This window comes from Apteryx mantelli, chromosome 3 (genome assembly GCF_036417845.1).
Source record: "Apteryx mantelli isolate bAptMan1 chromosome 3, bAptMan1.hap1, whole genome shotgun sequence".
Taxonomy (NCBI): Eukaryota; Metazoa; Chordata; class Aves; order Apterygiformes; family Apterygidae; genus Apteryx; species Apteryx mantelli.
Genome location: NC_089980.1, coordinates 70,761,924 through 70,782,695, shown reverse-complemented (window position 1 = coordinate 70,782,695; position 20,772 = coordinate 70,761,924). Strand labels below are relative to the sequence as shown.

General features: G+C 38.3%; 1 protein-coding gene across 4 annotated transcripts in view; it reads right to left on the bottom strand.

Moving 5' to 3' along the window:
* TULP4 (TUB like protein 4) overlaps positions 1-20,772 on the bottom strand; it is a 171,805-nt gene that overhangs the window by 43,233 nt on the left and 107,800 nt on the right. For all 4 annotated transcript variants that reach the window (XM_067293613.1, XM_067293612.1, XM_067293611.1 and 1 more), the window contains one exon: positions 2,406-2,586. In XM_067293613.1, the coding sequence (XP_067149714.1) occupies positions 2,406-2,586 (181 nt within the window). The remainder of the gene's footprint in view (positions 1-2,405; positions 2,587-20,772) is intronic.

Here is a 20,772-nt window from a genome sequence, read left to right as displayed (position 1 = left end):
CTACCTTACTGATGCCTCCAGCTCAGTTAAAATTACACAAGAGTAAGACTGCCAAGTTCCCGAAGGTAACTGAAACAAGGCATCAAGCATTTTTAACTGCAGCATATCCAGAGTGGCTTATGGATATACTGTTACGTAATACAGCAGTGTTTTTCAGTCTTTCTCCACTGTCAACTCCCAAAAGTGTTCACAAACTGAAAACCAGTGCTTTCCCTGAGCCCCAAGTTGAAAAGCTGTATCATAATATAATCACATTAAGAGCTATTTGTTAGGTAATTTTCTGCTTGAGCAAATGCTGGGTACTCCTCTTAAAGTCACTAGAGACATCATAAGGGCTTCTAAGAGAACATGCTGGCCTTTCACAAATTGCTAAATTTTAAATGTTAAGAGCTAGGCAGCAGAATGAAAAATTATATGCCGTCCTACATAACAGGATTCTGTGCACTCAAAGACAGAGATGAGTTCAAAGGTGCTTTCAAAACCATCCCTAAAAAGTCTCTGCTCCTCTGGGCTTATTTTTAGCATTCATTGACATTCCCGTGCCAAATACATAATGACCTATATCAGCATTTTTAGCATTTGCTATTTAGTTCTTTTTGTTTATAAGTTCTGACAGGAGATACTGCCCTCCCCCAAAAAAGTGGCTCTCGAGCCCAACTAGCACCTTTTGAGTCATCAAAAATGATATAGAGCCAGGTAAGAGTGGTATCACTTCCTGAACTTGTGAAAGAACTGATCAAAAAACACTTCAGAGAAAGATGTCTAGTAATAACCGCATGTGTGTGTAACTTGGTAAGAAAAACCCATCAAACTTCCAGTCCTTCCTACATATCTGTGTGAGTCAAAGGCTCAACACCTTTGAGAGGTTTATGCTGCATCTGCTCTAAAGAAAGCACATGATGTTTGGGTATTCATTAGAAGCAGGCTTGTAACAAGTCCACCCACCCCCGTCTGACTCAGACAAACTTAGCATGTTTGGATCATTTAAATTCTCTTCCATGCACTCTCCAACTTCACCATGCCACAACTGGAACCTCAATATTGCAAAAGAGCCAAAAAAACAATGTAATGTTGTTCCTTATCCTTCATTAGAAGCTTGCTAGGAAATTTGAAGAGACTAGAATCATTTCTTTCTTTTCTTCTAAGATTACAAATCTCACCCAGTACCAAAAGTGAGGCTGTGGCATCATGTTCATATTTACTTGAAAGCCAAAACAAATCTCAGTTCAAAAGATGCTAACATTTCAGATGATCACACTATCTTCTGTCATTATTTTTAAATATATGATTATTATACTGACATACATATAAAATATTCTGTAAAAGATGAATTTTGGATTGCATCCAAATTAGACATAAACTGCAACAGTCCTGAATTCAGTAGTTCAGATCTGAGATGCTGCTTCAGACTCATTTTTAGCTGTTACGTCTTTTAATTTTTCATTGTACAATCATCTTTATATTATCCTTTAACTTAGTTCAGACTTCATACACTGGAACACAGCAACAACTAACCTAAATCTTATAGACTAATCAACAGCATTAACCAAAAGAAGCAAGAATCTAGTATTTGGAATAAGAAGGGTGAGGGAAGAAGGAGCAATGACCATATCCTATCCCAGCCTATGCATGGATACAGTGACCTGCTAGGCCTTTGCTATCTGTAATTTCCAAAACCAAAACATTTTACCCAATGGACTTGAGGGGAGGGAAGAATTTCTTCCTGACTCTCAAACTGGCAATGTGCTCTGAAGCATGGGAACTAATAACTCCAGACAGCTCCAGTTACCCTTCTTCTACCCTATGTAATTGCAGGAAATATCTTCATTTTTCATCCTTTTATGAAATTCACTGAGCTCTTTACGTCAGGACTATCAAGGATGGGACCATATTGATGAGCATTCTCTCTGCTTAACAGGATTTCTTGGAAATGAAAGATGTAGCACTTTCTGCTATGTCTAGTACTGGTGTCTTTCCACATGAATCTATATAATAGTGCATCAACTTGTGTGACTGTCCCCTGACTATATCCATACATATGGACCACTGCAATATCTCACACCTGCTTATCAGTGAAACCTGATATGCTCTTATCTAGTGCTATTTGCTTCACTAAAAGCTTTGGGTTATCTCATTTGTGCAAATGGAGGCTCGGCAGAACAGACGGGGTATGACTTGCCCAAGCTATACAGGGGGGGCAGCAGCAGAGCTGCGAGCAGAGCCCATGCCCCCGCACCAGCACTCTGCTTACCCCTCTGTGCTACCCCTGCAAGAGAGCACAACCTTTCAGCCTCTACCAGCTGAAACCATAGACAACCTGCTGTTTCAATATGGTGTGACTGCTTTGTGCCATTCCAGATGTCCAGGCAAAAACTGAGAGAGAACGACTCTGAAAATAACCCTACCTTGCGGCGGGGAATAGTCGTCGGAGTCCGTGTCGCTCTCGCTGCTGTCCTCCACCAGGAAGCTGGGGTAGTTCCAGGACATGCTGAGGATACCATCTGACTCATGAAGGAGAACGTGGGCCAGCATTCGGCCGTGGCAGTCCATGACAATAACCTGACCGTCAGCAGTGCCAAACAGTACCTGAAAATAACAGAATGGCCCCCAGCCCAATCAAATGTCAGCGACTGGAGTCTCCCTGGAGCACAACTTGTAATTAACTAGCTACGTGGGAAATGAATCGAAGGCAAAGCAGTCAGGGATTTTAAATGGTGCCACAATAGGACGCTGCAACCAAAGATGTACATAAAGTCAAAGCAGCAAAATCAAATCATTACAACTAAGAAATGCTGGAAGCAAGCAATCAGAATTTGTCCCTCTGGGGCATATGTACCAAAAGCAGCTTCCACTGACTCAGAGACAGCAGACATGGAAAAAATATCTTGTGTCTAGTTAATACCTGCAGAAAGAGTAGCGAGAGATGGAGAGGAGTAAGCAAGACCTAGCTACAGCTTCCGATAGGAGGCAGAACATACAGGGAAGGTACAAAACAACTACCATAGTTGTTTATTTGATTGCTTATCTGAAAACAAAACATGCCTGCCTATTTGATGATGCTTGCAAGAGGAGAAAAAGTTGATAGAGGAACATGAAGTGACAGGGGCTAGAGGTAAGGTCCTAAAATCTGTAAGCAAGTAATAGTTCACACGAGGGTTCATTTTGTTTCACTTTAATAGGAGCCTTTACACTTTATTTAAACTTAGCCATTACTGCCATTGAAGTGAGCTGGCAGTAGGGCTACCAGTGATTCTACCAATATCTTTGGATTATACAGAAGTTTCTAAAATTGGTGAAAGAAACAATGGCAGGCATCAGTTATAACAATATCAAAAGGTACACCTGACAAAAAAGAAGTCTTAGCAGGGATTTCAAACAGCTTGTGAGAAACTGAAAGCTGAATAGAGAAGGACAGGTTATTCAATTGATGAGCAACAAGCAAAGAGAAGGTGGGAAAATGTCTTCCAAAAACAGAGGCAATAAGCACTATGATCCATCAACTGGAAGTGGATTATTATAGCCCTAGAGGAAGATAATATGTTACAGGTTCAGGAAGGGATAAAGAAGAGCTTTTACCCACCATTTCCAATACAAAATGGATAATACAAGGGGTGGCAGGCAGGGAGGAGGCTTGCCCCTAAACTGCTGTTTAGCCAAAGTGCACTGATTAAGGTCAGACTGTCTGGAACCTATAATTTCTCTTTTATGAGCATGTTCTGTCTTGAGGTTTTGAACAAGATAACACACTGCATATTTGATGAATTTTAGAAAAACAACAGGAAGTATGTTTTAATAAATCCATGAAGTGGCAAATGCATTAGCTAAGGCTGCTGCTACAACCGCGTAATTCTACATGAGGCGAATATGCTTTAAAGCAAGTTTAAAGGCAGTCATCAACTTGAAATGTAGCTAGTATTGAAAAAATAAGGCTAAAAGGAATGCCAGAACTTATACTTGCCCTTCAATCTACCACCTATTTCCTGTTTTATAATCACATTTCCACATAACTTAGTTTCTCTTTCGCCATGTGAAAGAACCATACAAATGGAAGAGCAAATTGCCTATACATTGGAAAGAGAAAGTCCAAACTGAACAGACTGGAAAAAACAATAGGTTTTCCCATTTCTTAGTGATACCGTTTGTAAATTCAAGGGTCTATTAATTAAACACCCAGATGAAAAATTCATATAGGCCTGTATCTTATATCTAACAGTGGTCAAATATTCAGGGAAGAGTAAAAGAACAGGATGCACTGAACAGTCATGTAGTTTCTGGCAAAAAATACTGCTTCTCCTTTATTTACACTCTGCTAATTGATAATTTCACTGGCAAACCTTTACCTCTTACATTGTAAGAAATACAGAATAATAATTCCCTATTTACATTCCCAACATTAGTTGTAATTATGTAGACCTCTATTATACAGTCCCCCCAGCCCTCTCTTCTCCAAGCTGAAGAATCACAGCCTACTTGGAATCGCCCTCTACAGAGTTGTCCAAAGCCTCCAGTCACCCTTTTTGACCTCTGCTTTACTTATTCTATCTTCCTTTTGAGACATGGTTACTGACTTGCAGCATTCAAACTGAGTTTTATAGTTTACACAACAGTATTTACATATGATGCAATTGTAATGGTTGTATTTTCGAATGTTTCAGAAAGGAAGCATGCTTTCAAAGACCTCAGACAAAAAAAGATACTACAGATTTTTCTGTGGGTGATGATCAAGAAACACAGAAGGCTATAAACTAGAAGAGTGGTGTAACAGAAGAATTCCAGTGAAGTCATTAAAATCTTGCTAAAATCAATGGAGTAATTTCTCATTAACATTGAAAATGAAAAAGCACTATCTGGTCTACTTAAGTGTAATCACTACATGAAACAAATGTTTTTGTGTTAAACAGTTGCTGTGTTAGTTACAAGCCTTCAATTATTACTCTTGGATATAAAAGTAAGAATTCACCCTTTGCTCAGCTCACATTTCCTTTCCTTTTGGCCCTTTTTCTCTTCTTCTTCCACTTGTATCATCTCATCTCCTTTCATACTGCTCATCATTTCAATTGTTTTTACATGCATGACCAGTGCATAACCACTTTCACTATCCACTTTCAGAGCATACCCATTCTCCTTCAGATCTCTGTACAAAACAAGTTTCCACAAAGCCAAAATCCTAAAGATTGTCACTGCTAGCTTCTCACACCACTTTCAACCAGCTCTGTAGACTAGGTTTTGACCAATGTCCTTGGAGTTTTATAACAGCAAAATACCTAGACAGAGGAGGTGAGAGACTACATTGTTTTTGAAATAATCAGTATGAGAGTTCTCTCCCCTAAAATTCTGTAGAAGAAACACTTCATTATTGGGCAGGAATAAAATGTTGGGACTCGTCACTCAGGCTTCAGTCTAAGCTCTGTCTAAAGTTAATTCTTTCAAGCAGTGCTACCCCCAGTTCATTTAAAATTATGAACTCCCACATTAATTTCCAACTCAAATCAGACCAATTCCATGCAGGCACCCTAATTCTTGCACTAGGACCTAACGGAGGTCTTCAGCAACCTAGAAGTGTCAGAGGGCACTCCTCACCTCTTTAGCCAGGCTATAGGTCTCAAGGAGCAGCTTTAAGTTTTGGGGTTATTGCAGCTATACAACCTTTAAGATAAAAGCATTTATAGGCTGATAGTCCTACTGGCTGAACTCTTGCTGAAGCTGTTTAAGTGTCTAATGCTGTTATCATCCATAACATTACCCAAGCTATATATGCCATACTCAAGCTACTTATGTCAGATGAATAAAACTCTCTTGACCTTCAGAAAAAAGGTTAAGGCACAGGGTATGCCTGAAGGAACCAAAAGACAATTTGAATGGCTGTATTTTAGCTGCCTAAATTCATATTTTTCAGGTATTTGCAGATCTGGAATGTCTGAGAGAATATTGCAAAAACATAATGAACAGGTTACACTGATTTATTAACCCTTGAATACAAAGCCTAAAAGATAACAATATTTAAAAAATATCTTTAACTACTTTATTTTTAAGTGTTCTTATTGAAAGTTTTACAAAATTATGCAAAACCTGATAATAAAATATCTGAAATCACCCATACATTTAAAGCGTGAGTCAGTTACACAGCATAAATACAGTATTTCCTTACAAAACATACCAACATAACAAATCCTGCACCATAGTGAAGTTGCAGCTGATAAGAGGTCATAAGAACACAGGAAGCAAAAGAGCTACCATTTCTGCAACAGTCTCGAATGATGACTTGCTGCTGGAGGCTTTGAAGGGAAACCTGCTATAGTTTGCCATGGGATAATCCTCACAGAAAGTCTTCTAAGCATGCTAAGAGCTGCAAGTTAGGTTAAGTCCTGAAACACAGGTGTCTGGGTTCCTCATGAAGCCCATGTTAATTCATATTTATTAAAACAAACCTGAATAACCAAAAAACATTCTTCTTTGAAATCTGCTAACCTCCTAGCCTCCGTGGTAACTTCAGACAATAAGTTTCACAAGCTAGTTTTGATATGTAATAACATTTTTCTTTTAATCAGTGTTAAATCAAGTATCCATGAAAAAGTCATTCAAGACTGCAATTTCCTTTAATGCTTAAGATTTTAAAAAGTCTTCTATTTGCAGTTTGAAATGTATCAATTCCTAAAGGCATGCGGTAGTCAAAAGATGGGGTATTCCACTCTGAAGTTAATTTTTCATGAATATATTAAACTGTTTTAGTGCATCCAAGAAGCTAAATAATTCAGTCCAAGAGGAACAACTTTAACCTGACCAGTGATTTTGCTGTGTGTGTATCTGCTGTGCTGAATTGCTGCTATTCCCGTAAGATCTGTTGTGATGCTGTAATGAGTCTGCACCAGATACAGTGCTAGCAGAAAATGGTTTGGCAACACTGAAATCAACAGAACTACAATGAGCTACCAAAGATCTAGTACGCTAAAGGTCCAGCTGGGGAGGCCCCCTACTTCATAACAGAACAATAATTTACTCACAGCAATGTTATTTTTGCATGAAATACATTCTGTTGTTGTTTAATTTGGTTCAATGTACATAAAGAGAACTAAGCAACAAGAAGAAGGCTCAAGCTTTATGCTAATTTGAATACACTAGTTCAGTAGGAAAGGGAGAGATCCTGCCATCTCACCACATCTGATTATATGCTGAGAAAAGTTTACTTACAAATAATGGCCCATTGCAGTGGCAGCAGCCATAAATCATAACAATTCTATTAAGTCAATGAAGATGGATTGACTTTTATCTTATATATAATATCCTACAACATCTTATATTTATTCACTTTTCATTTGCCTATTTTTTTAAGGTAAGCTAGCTCCATGTTTTTCAGCCTCTCTTCATATGAGAAATTGTTCTTGGCTCCCGGCCATTCTGGTTGCTCTTCTTTGAGCCTCTGCCACATGCCTTTTGTGAGATCATGACTTACACTGCACACATTTAAGTAAGACCAAACACTAACTTGTGTAACAAAACTGTAATATTTTTGTAATCCTTCTGCATTTTGATATACCCTCATGGTCTTTGACTGCAGATACAAATTCAAGTAGGTTCTCACTAAGACAACAAGACAGAGAAGTCCCAAACACTAACTTGTAAATTTAAGGTAGAATCTAATGCAACATGCATTAACAGTTTGCATTTGAATTCCTGGATACACCAAAATGTTCTGAAAATTAATGCCATCTGTCATGAAAACTCAGTTGGTCCAGTCTTTCCTGAGCTGTGGCTAAGATGCCAACCTTATGGTAATTCCACTGAGCAATTTCTTTAGTTATATCTCTTTCTTCTTCCCCAGGATAAGTGGCAGCTGAAAGGACAAAGTATTTGACCACAGGCAGTTTTTTCAGCAAGTGACTGTTCATATTATAAAAAGACAAAGGGGTGTATCCTACAAGTTGCTTACTAGACCACTGCAGCATACTTTGCTGTACTGGACTCTGAATTGCCCAAGCCAATTTCTACAGTCTTAGTTAATCTAGACAACTGTGTGTCATCTGTAAATGTTGCTAACTCACAACAATAAATATTTTAAAATAAAAAAGTTTTAATATACAGTGTGATGAAAAAGCAAGCCCACTGTCCACATTTTTATAATGCAAATTGACCATTTAGTCTACCCCTTTGCAGACTGGATCCTAGCCAGTTTTTCTCTACGCACTGCTAAACCATATACAGTAAGTAAAACAGTATCATTATCATTTACTGGATTTACTACACCTGCCAAATCATTCGTGTAGTGAGTGTGCAGTGGATGTATCCCTGCTATACCAGATTTCTACAAAGTGCACATACAGCTATTTCTGTCAGGACAATCCTAAACTATAATATAAGGAAACCTACATTAGGAGGCATTGGAACTTGTTGACTTTTTCAAAACTAAATAATTTCCACTAACTTTTGCTAGCCACTTTTACTAACGCATGCTAAGACTTATGAGAGACTAGTGGGACATGATTTTCCTTTGAAAAAAACATCCCATTTAGGTCCTTTCAGATCAATTTACAGGTGTTTGGTGATTTCATGTTCAATTTTCACTTTAACCAGTTTCAAGGTATAGATGCAAATCTTATTTACACATTTCTTAGATACTTCTACAATCTTTTCTAAATATTATGCAGGTAAATAGTGCTGCCCTTCAAGACTTGGAACAGAGACTTGATTATTTGTGCTTGCAGCTAAATTAAATTCATATTTAAGATCCTTCAGAATTTTTGGATGCACCAGTCAGACAGAGGGACTTGCTGTATTTCAAACTAACCAGTTTCAGACCCACCTTTTAATTACCTCAGACTCTGTGAGGAGTTTCTTAACAGTGAAGAGCAAGTTCAGGGCAGAGCTTTCATCAGCATCTTGTGATCAAGTAAACCCTAAGTGGTCTTTCAATGTTACTGTTCCTACAAACATGAACCATTGTGCTATTTGTTCTTAAAACTGTGTTGTAAGAACTTTGTTATATGAACCAGCAATTTGTTCTGTGAACTCCAGCTTGAGGCCTCCAGTTTCTCTCTTATTTTTGCCTACTGTGATTTATGGTTTTGGTTTTTAACATTCTCTAGGGTTGTATTTCCAATGTTTGAAGGATTCTTCTTTGACCTACATACTTGGCAAACCTTGCTCTTTCAGCATTTTGTGCTACTCTTTGCCCTTCTGGTTCCTTTTTTTGGATCAGCATACCCATCTGCTAAAACCTCATTATTGTTTTATCAGGTAGTATCAATGCTGCCACTAACAGTTCAACTCTGCATCCATCTAAATTTACAATCTTCTTGCCCGACTTTGTCTTACTGAAATTCCTCTTTTCAAAGTTTAGAACTGTCTTTTCATAATTTTTCTTTAGTATCCTTTGCCCCTTCCATCTCCCCAAAAGGGAGAAAGTCAGAACTGTATTTCAGAAATGACATTCCATAGAAATGCTAGTAAGGCCAACTGCATATGCATTGCTAAAAGTATGCTGAGTAGTTCAAGAAAGCTGAATTAGAAGTTCTATTTGCTCTAATTTAACCATAAGACCAAACATTAGTATTCAGGAGGGGAACAAGCTTTACAGTCTTCACCATACTGCCATTGTACTAACAGACAGAAATCTATTTTTGTGATTCAAGATTAAGTGAACTATAAATTCATTAAAATACAAAATGATGGATCAAACATCTACTTATGCAGGTATGCTTAATAACACAGAAAGTATATGGAAAATTATTGCCTTAAATATTTTCATTCCCTAGTATTAGTCTAACATAAAAATGTCATTCTTGCAAAGGTTTAGTTAGCACATTTTGTGGTCCATTTAGTCGCGGTATTAGCATTTTGCATTTCTTGTGCTCTTCTTGTTTATTGCTTCTACATCAGAAAGCATGAGATGATGCAGCAGCCGCTTCTTAGTAAACAGAAAAAAAGTGAAAGCTTTCTGTTTTCCCCTGAGCGTGGTATTTCTGGTTTTACTTCTTTTTACTTCAAAAAGCAGAAAAAAAAAAGAGAATCCAGACAGAGGGAGACAGCTGCTCTCCTGCTGAATACTTTTTATTTCCATTAAAAATTCAGCTGCTGTAAAACGATTTCTTGAACAGGCACAGAGGCATTGCCACGATTCACACAAAAGCTTGGGGGGAATAAAAGCACTTGGTTTTCTTTGACTGCCTTTAGGTCTAAAAAATCTGAAAAGAGGTTTTTGTTTCCTTCAGAAATGAGGAGTTACCAGCTAGTACATGGACGATATACCAGGAGTTCACACAGCTAACTGCATATATACAGAGCAATGAAATTCTCATTCAAGAGCATTAACAACTTTCAGAAGTAGCAGTGGTCGAGTTACGTACTTTCAGGTTTGTTCTTTCTCTCCCTTACAAAGTCCATTGGGTTTAGGTAATTATTACCAAGCCCTCAGTTGAGAAGACAAAATAAATACACTGGAAATCCTGGTGACAAATCTTTATTAAAAAAGATTGAAATCCTAAAACCTGGGCATTCAAACAGCACTGGCTTTATTCCTCTCTAAAATAATGTAACATAGCTGAATAACTGTTAATGACGTACAGCCTTGCACTTTCTTCCAGGAGTGAAAAATACAAGCAGTGTTAAACCCAGGATCTCAAGCTGCAAAACTACTCTGGACACGTGAGGACGAAACCAGTTGGCCAGGCAAAGATCATTTTGTTTGAAAGCATTCTGGCAAATCGCAGAAAGTTTGATTATGTACCTGTAATTATACCTGGACTACTTCTGATTTACATACTTCCAGTCACATATGTTTCTATATTTTTTCTTGACTCTTCAGACACTTTTCAATCCTGTACCAAATAGACTTTTAACTGAAAAGAAAAGCCCTTCTACATAATGTTGACTGAATTAACAATATATCTGGGTCTACTTTAGACATGAAAAAAGAGGTTTTTTTTCTTTTATGTTTCAAATCTCATTCAAAGCAGTATGCAAAATGAATAGAAAGCTAGCAGCTGGAACATCTTCTAGAGAACATCTCCTGTGGTTTTTAGCACACATGGGGATCAGGCTGGGACCCCTGAACTCCTGTGCCAGAAATACTTTGGAATGTTTTTTAAGCAGCCCTGTTTTCTGTTCTTTCATTCAACTCCACCAGGAAAATGCACACATATCTATGAAAACACATATTCTTCACATAGATCAAATTAGACATAGTACCAAACAGTCATTTTTGTTGCTAAGTGCTAGGTGGGAAAGTGCAATTAACTTTACCAGCAACCAATCAATCAGGTAAATGATGTCAGCTGATACTCGAAGTACTCACATACACTTGGCAGTCTCTGATATTATTCCCAAGCTGGGCTTAGCTATTTCCTGAAAGATAGCGTAAATGTACTCTGCTCAAGCTAAAATTTCCTTCCCAGTTTTAGAAGTTTGTGAGTTGTTGCTGGTTTTTTTTTTTTCCCCTAATTGAAAATGATATTACTTAGCAACAAGGATTGCACTCTGGACCACTGAAAATGCAACACAGAAAATATTTTAGCAGTAATGTCCCTGCTGTTTTTAGTTTCTTAATACAGATTCAAGAAGCCCCTGGTTCAAACTGTATGCTTATGGGAGAAAGCCCCTCAACTTCTGCATTCTCTTTCTAGGTTTTGAGTTTCAGCAGAGAAGGGTAATTCAGCATGGGCAGGAAATACATAGAATGGGTAAGGCCAAGTATAACTGAGTCAACATGGAGATAGGCTGAGTATTAAACTGTTACTGAAATGAGGCATTGAAGAAGAAAGATCGTCCTCCTAAAATCATGGAGAAAGCAAGGAAGGATTAATTGCATCTCAGCTGACGCAGCCTTCCACAATCCTGGAGTGTCAGAACACCTACAAGAAACTGGCTCTTGGATCAAGAGCAGAGAGCTCAAGTTGAATCCAGGCAAGATGAAACACTGGTAGAAATGGTTTTGAAAAATAGAGAGATATTGCATCCTTCTTCCATTAATGACACACAACCTCTTTGTGTCAAAACAATGGAAAGACCATGTGACATCATTTTCCAAAATTACCACCTTTCATCTTCAATTTACTATGAAACTTGGCCTTGCTTTCCCAGACAAGACCTAGTGCAGAAGCCCACAGGTCTCCTCCTCCAGACTGAATCACTACAATCTTCCTTCCCCATGCAAAGGATTCAAACTATTCACAGACTTAAACACACCTGACCCAAGTTCAAGACTCCATACTGCCAACCACGCTTGTTATTAATTTCCAGAAACTTGATGGATCAAGTCCCAGTGATATTAAAGTTTAAATTAACTACTCTGGCAGCTACATTTCTTTTGAACCAAAAAGATTGCAAAGCTCTGGATGAAGCAAATTGGTCCTGGAGCCAAAATACTCTCAGTCAAGCAGTTCCAGAAATGGAATAGTCTTTCTGACACAGACTGTTTCTGACAAATGCTGTAAAATCTTCTCAGTTTAGAAAGCTTTCCTCTGTAAGAAATAAACTTTTGACTCACATGCCCTCTCCTGACCAAATAAAAGTTTGAAGGAACAAATTAAAATAAAACAAAATTCCTATCTTATGTAGGACTTATTGAAAAGAAAGCAGATTTCTGCAGGAGGTGCCACTCTTTCCCTGAGTATGTGCTCCACCTGTTACACAGGTGGACTGTACATCTGCAACCAAGTTCTTACTAGTTGCCTCAAAGCTGAAGCATAACACAGGTTCAAATAAATATTCCCTGTCCTAAAAAACTTAAGACTTCAGGCTATATGTGTGAGTCCTTGTACATAAGTGCCAGCAAGGTGAGAGGAGAGGCAACCTACTTCTTCCTTCCTGACATGCCCCACACAGGGACTGGCTGTGTTTTTCTTTGCATTTATTTTTATTTTGCTGATTCAAACACTGCCACTCCAAAAATGTAAAACAGTATTGGATATGAAAATGCTAAGTGGATGCATTAACTGAATAGCATAATGAGCCTTTACCTCTTCCTTAAGTTCTGGTTTGTCATTTCCATCAACATCCTTCCTTTCCCGATTAAGGGAAAGATGTGGTACAAGTGGTCAGAGCTTAATAAACCTTAGATTCTGGTCAACTAAGACAAGGATATTGTGACCTATCGGAGTCTCACATCAGATCAGGGTACAGAGTTGCAAGGTGTACTTGTTGAGGGTGAGCTGTATATTCTAATACACTTTGCATCCAAGGGAATGCAGAAATCCATTCACCCGTTCACTTTTTGTGGTAACAAACACCAAATACTCTTACACCATCTACAAGAGACTGCAAGGATGAGCAACACATTAGAATACTTGTTTCCTTCCTTTCAGCAGAGTCCTTAAGGGAAATTTTCCTTTGCAAGACTCATCTGATACAACGTTGACATGAAATCTTCACAGGAGCTTCTGAGAAAACATGAACCATGATGCTATCTGCACACAAACATCCCCCATTTCTTAGCCCTCATGACTAGAGCAAATAGCACCATCTCGTCAGCTCTCTAAATATCTTGCCACTAGGGGCTGGATAAAGACCATTAAGGGAAAGATTAGGCAAGGCACAGATGAAGCTAGCGCAAAGAAGAAAGCACACTGCAGCATCACCTTGTTCCTTCAATCATCTTGCTCAATAATTGTGCATCCTCTGTTAGGGTTTCTGACAGAAAAAGCCCTGTCTGGGATAAACCCCAGAGAGAGATGCCAAGGTCCCTAAAGGCACAGATGAACCCCAGAGGCTCCAAGAAGAACTTATTTGGTCTCTAATCTTCTCAAAACAAGAGGCAAAGCCTACAGAATCCTCAGCTGAGTAATCAAATTTGTGGTGTAGTTGCTCATTGCTAGCAACTGAAAAAAAGGTACAGTGCACTGAACTATTTAACTCTTTTCGTCCTTCTTTTGGGAAGCTGTATTCTCAGCAGGATGATGCATGAACACCTACTTGAGACCAAAAGGCTAAGGAAAGATAATGTTAATGAAACTACATGTATACATCAGAAAAAAAGAGAAATCTATTATTTCAGAAATAGCTGCATAATGCAGCTTTAAAACAATATAATAAAAAGATACGGAGAGAAAGAAAGGCTAACTAGCACTTAAAATTCACATTACTTTTTCTCATAAAATCTGTCTGTCACTATTATGTGGCACCACAAAAATAAAGCCACCAAGCAAAGAACAAAGTGTTACTGGTTTCCAGCATGTATAAATATATTATACATCAAGAATAGTAAAGTCTCAGGGAAAGCATTTAAACATTTTAAGTATATATAAAAAAACCCACATATTTTGTCTATAAAAGGATGCAATAGGATAGTAAACATTCGTAGAATTCTTAGCACAAGCAAGCAGAGATTATTAATTTTAATGGGAAGTCTACCAAAAAGGCCTGAAATGCTTCTAAGAATAGCCCAAAATATTAAGATAGTTAACCTGTGGTTTTGTTTATCTGTTTGCTTTACATAACAAACAGATTTATCTTGAAAGACAACTGAAGTCTCCTTCCCATGTCCTCTTTTTGCATTTTAATGGTACCATTCAATTATGCAGCATGTAATGTTAAAATCTTTATATGCAATTTAACCATTGTCTGCAGTCCTTGTGGCTTGAATAAACTGCCTAGTTAATTAATGACACTTCTTAAATGCTATAAAAAGCCTGCAGCCACTTTCTCCAGTAATTTGTGTAAATCATCCATCAATGAAAACAGGCCTTTCATTTCTTTCTCAAAGATTGTAATATCTTACACTGCAATTTTGAGTGGCTCTAAACATTGTAAATATGAGACCATTTAATAGTCACTCCACCCAGAATTGTTGGGGGAAAAGATGTATTTCTGTATGTTAAGACACAAAAATATAGATATTTCCTGGCATTTTAAAGGCTTCGTTATGTGAACTTAAAAGGCCCTTAGTAGGAACAAGGAATATTCTAATAAAGACCAAAATCATTGCTTAGACTCTCAAATTTTACAGTTTGTAGGTTTTTTCATTTCCTCCTTCCACCCTTTCCAACACTCAAAATAATTAAGGTAAATATTTCCCTATTCCATACTGTCCCAGTTGCCTGTTTGCAGCTCTCTTTCATCATTCTGTCAACTCATTAGAAGACTGTCTTCAAGATTTTTTTTCACACAGCTAGAAGTCTGAGCAAAAATCCATGGGACTACTGCAAAGTATCAACTGCCTGAATCAGATTTGTGCTACAGCACCTGATTAAAACCAAAATGGTAGGGTAAACGGAAGCACAAATTCCTTGTCCCAGAACACCAGCCAAAAGAGGATATAGGTGGGAAGATGACATCTGGGCACAAGTAGATGTAACATTTTCAAAGGTTTATAACTCCCTTATTTTTAAGCCATGTTCTGGAAGCTACGGTAAGGCCACCATTCCTTCTTTCAGCTTAAGAGGTGTTCAAACCAACTCTTTCTTCAAAAAGGGGGTAGCAACTGTGAACCATATACTACTGATGAAGATGAGATGATCCCGAAGTGGATTGTACTACAATGGCAACAGATTAATTAAATTCCCTGCAAGGACTAAAGCCACAACAAAACTCCTTATGGAAGCTGAGAGACAAGTTTGCAAAAAACCTGGTGCCACTTATAATCATTTGACAGTGCTTCTTGTTAATTAGCTGACACTTCTAGGCCCAAGGTTTGGAGCTGCTGTGCTTCTGGGGCTGCAGTGATTTGGGGAAAATACTGATCTGACTTAATTTCATACTGCAAAATTGTCACGATGAAAATTGATGTCTCATGAACCTCTATGGTAACCTGCATTCATCTTGCTGACATGGCCTCAGCATAGCCCCTGTTAGATCAGACAGACCAGCTAAAGGCAAGTTCAATCATCTAATCAAGATGTATTACCTTGGGGAATTTGCTTTAGCTGGGGGGAGTATTTCTCTCCTTGTTTACAAAGAGGAGATAAATACAGAGAGTATGAAAACTATCAGCTGTAAAACAAAAAGAGGGTAATGACAAGAGTGTGTTAGACAGGACTAACAGTGAGAATGGAGTTGTTGATTTAACTTGTAAGGCCTCTGAAGTACGAATTGTGCATAGGTTCTTTCTCATTGCAGCGACTTGGTACAACACGGCATTGATACTAATATGGACATGTAAGACACCAACTGCTATATTAGTATACAGACCCCACCTGGTCCGGTGGCATCATTGGAACCAGAAAGCAGCGTTTTCCTCTCCCTCATGTTAAGCTCCTTTCTGGGTCCAGGATTCCATTTTGAAATTCAGGGTATTCAAGAGTGAATTTAGGAATTGAAGCTTGCCTCTGTCTCATCGCTGTCATGAAAAAACATGTTGAAGCTTCTGTGGTTGCTATGGGAGAAGGAATGCCAAGCACTGGAAGCAGGAGTGACTAACAGCGTAGAAACTGTCTTCCTGCACAGCTATTGCAAACTACAAAGGATAAAAAAAATTGCAAAAATACAGGCCTTCTGCACCCTGCATTTTGAGACAAATCATTTTCATTCACTTGCAAATAGTCAGTAAGCACTATTGGTCTCATAGGTTAATCAAAATGTCCTTTCACCTCTTTTCTTCCAATGTCTCTAAAGACCTTGCAGTACACACGATACCTGCTCCTAATGCTGTGCTTGTTCTCTACTCCACTGCGAGCAGAATTTATATGCTTAGGCACAGAGAACAGCTTCAAACTAGGGGCCTATATTTACACTTTCTTTATACTAATGCACATTATATTGTGATGGAACCATATGACAGTTAACACATTGTACCTGGCAGGATGCAAATTAAATTATCTAACTGCTTGTATACTTATTTTCAAAGGAAACAGAAGAAAGTACACTGGTAAAGTTCACACATACCCATTATCTGTCATATCCAGGTCAAAGAGAACCCTGAAAAGTCCCTGAATTTCCACAACTAAAAAGCTTAACACAGGAAAAGAGGAGGGAAAAATAGAAATGGGATCATACAACCATCAGAAAAGTCTAATAATTTTCACTAGCTGAGATGCAGGGAACAAATATAGATTAATAGCACCTCTTGGGATATTAGCTACAACAACAGAAAATGGCCTGTTTGAGGAATTAAAATGTATTTATTCATTCCCTCTCTTCCCTCTCTTGGAGAGTGATTTCCTTCCGATTCCCTTCTCGCACACAGAAACAGTGAGCAGAAACAGCCTGAGTGCAGTCCAGGGGGTTACACTGTATTGCCATCAGCAAGAGGATAATCAGGCCCCTCTACAGTTCTTATCTAGTTCTCTGACACTGCACCTTTCTTCTGCCATGAATAGAGATAAACCTCGTTATTAGGTAAAAACATAACAAATCCACGAAATCGACGAAGCTTTTCACAGTCCACTCTAACAGGGAGAAGGAGGGGTAAAGGGTGAGGTGGAGGGCAAGGGGAAGGCAGAGGATGCCTGAGGACAGCAGAAGTTGACAGAAAGATGTCACTAGATGCTGATCAAACCCACAGGAAGGAAGCTGAAGCACTGGAAAGATATTTTATATGATTTGTTGGCTTAGGGGAGAGCTTCAATTATTTATTGACATTGCTTCTATAATTATAAATAAACCATTAGGCTAGACAAAATTCAGGTTTTTCCGAGTTGGGAATTCATTCAGTCTACTTGGTATGTACACTCCCTCTTTGCCAACAAGCATGGTAAAACCTGATAGTCCTGTAGAACTGTCTCAAGACAGGGTACAGGACTCTCCTGTATCATCTAGCATTTCAAATTCATTTTTCATCCCTACATGGCCCCAGGTAATTCTTCTCACCAGAAAAAAATACTTGCATGACCCTGAGGAACCAGGTCTTATAGCTTCTTATAGCCCTGAGAAAATTGTTTCCAAAAAAAACCACCACCAACAACAAAGTCACATTCCTGAATGATCCCATCAGCCCAAGTTTAACACAAGTGTGGCACACGGCTCAAGACACAGAGGAGCCAGCCTTTCTATTGTGTGCATTTGTGTATTGTTCTCAAGAGTCCCTGGGATTACGGTGTTCTGCGCCTCAGCCAGGTGTGTGTAGGTAACAAAATATACATGTGCAGGAAACACCTAAAGTCCTCCATGTGCAGGAAAACAGATATACAGCGGAACTGACAAAATTAACTTCTAGTCCTTCACAACAAACATGTAGAATCACAATCAAAAGGCCTATGTAATGAATCAGCTAAAGAACTCACAGTTCAATGTACAGACTCAAGACCTAGGTGTGAACCACAGCAAAAATCTATCAGTGTCCTTCACTAGTAGCATCATCTCATGACATACGATGCTGAGAAAGAAAGCATTGCAGCAAACCAGATTGTATTAACTGTCCTATGACTCATAGTAGGTTTGGCCCCAGCATACAGTGCAGAACTCAAGATATCATGAAAACCCATCAGAGCCACAAATTATGAATCATATCATTCCCTTCCTAAAAGGAGATGCAGAACAAATATATCTACTATTAATAAAATCAGCCAATGACTCCCTCAAGGCAAAGTACATTCCAAATTATTTAAAACACTAAACCATATGTTGAACTTCAACAGACCAACACTCAACCCTGGCCATCTCTCCAACTATCATCTGTCTCTAAGCGCTCAAAAGAATTTGGGAAGTATTAACTATGGAGTTTCAGCCACAGATGGCATCAGCCACTATCTTGGATGTTTCACCTACAAGCTTACATCAGAGCACAGCAGGAAGACAAATGCAGGGGCCACACACACAGTCACAACCACAGACACAGTTAAGAGTTGGACTCTCTATTTGCAGTATTTGACACCAGTATTGACAGCTCAACTATATGACAAAATAAGATGGTTAGTAATACTGTAGCTCCAGTCATTCTTTTCCTCCAACAAAAAGACGATAGTAGGAAATTCTCCTCCTCTTGTGGGGGCTGCTACAGGGCAGCGGCAAGGAGCTGTGGGGTAAGCAATAGGCTACGGGTGTTGAACAGACACATGGGAGAAAAGATGGAAAATGAGAACTGGAAGAAAAGATGAGGATGAACATAGGAGAGGACAGAGCGAGAAAATTTAAAAAAATTAGAAATTGAGGTGAACAGATGTTATGCATGTGGAAGCTTCCCATTTGCAAAAGAACTGGGATTGAATTTCCTATTACCTCTCCCAAAAAATGAAATGGAATTCTTAAACTAATATCTGTGCTGGCATTTTAGACAGACTATATCAAACAAATTTTTACGAGGACAATAGAAAACTGATAGTGAACAATAAATTCTCACTGGAAATTTAACTTACAAAGCTAATTTTGTTAAATGTCATGGCAACATGGAATGTAATGTTTTTCAGGAATACTTTCAGAAGCAATTTTCATGGTGTCAGAGGGGTGACATAAAGAATATTATGAAAATATAAATTTAAATTTTGACATTTATCTTTCACTCACTGCACTGACAAGCAGATTAATTACATAATATGGAAGATGCTGAAAATACTTTAGAATAGTCTGATTTCATTTGCACAGATATAAATCTGGCTAACTACTGAAAAGAGAAAAATTAGACAAGCATGTAAGCTAGTGAGAGCATCCATTTCTGTATGTGCTTGTGTGTAATATATGCAATGTCCTTTTTCCCAAAAAATTATTTGTATTTTTATCATGAACTGTGAGCATAGTCTCTTGTCTTGTGCCTTCAAAGACAAATACACCTAAATAGGTATTAGAAGATCTCTTCTCTCCATCAACTCTGGAGAACAGGAAGATTCATCAGCAGCTAGACATGCAAAACCCATGGTTTGGAGAGTTGTGCAGAGCAACATCAAGCCCATGCCTGGTTTTCGTCTCTATTTCAGTGAGTTTGTCAGCAGCAGAATCTCTTAACTCAAGCAAGTGATTTTCACACAACTGGAACTGGCCATTATGTTTGTATGTGCTTATCTGGACACTGAAGAAATATTTGTTTTCTGGAATAAACACTTATGAAGCGTCCAGATTAGAAAGTACAAACATACTGGCTAATTAGAATTAAAGGCAGTCAGTCCTCCCAAATGAAACACTCAAGTGAAGATATTTCCAAAGACAGCAGTGAACTACAAGTGCAAATCACACAAAGGGGATAGCCTCATGTTTAAAACACAGGAGTGAGAGCTATTAGATCTTGGTTTCCCTTCCTAGTTCTGCTCCTTGTCTTTTCCTCCTGATCTTGAGCAAATTATTTATTGTCAAGACTTAAATCTTCCCAGATTCAAAAAGAGGCAGTTAGACTCCCTGGCTTGAAAGAACAGCATTGTAATAATTAATTCATTATTCTTTGCAGAGCACTCTAGAATTATTAGAAGCTGCTGTAGAAATGCATATTATCTGTGCTATTATAGTCCACCTGCAATTCCCAAAATAACTCTGCATATATCTTGTATGGATTTATAGTATTCTAAACTAAAGTCAATGATACCTTGAGTCTTAGACCAGTACCTTTTTATGAAGGTGCAAAGTGAAGGCAGGAAAATAATCCAATCTTGAAAATAATACAATTTCTCTTTGCACTAGTCTACCCCCATCATTTCTTTCAGTACTATATTATACACACATTAACTATAATGACAGCAAGCATGTGGAAGAAAAGACCACTCAAGTAAGTTCAACAGCTGAATGGCAAAGGGCCATTGTAAATTCTGCAAATGAAAATCAATGGGCTAGCTCAAGCCGCACTATAAATGGCGACACGACCAACACTATATGCCTCATTAGAAAAGCAGCAAAGAAGAATTTTATAACTGTTTTTTCCAAAGCTCAACAAGTTTTGGATTCAGTGGTTTGAAAAATCACCTTTTCAAAATTATTTTGTTTGCATAA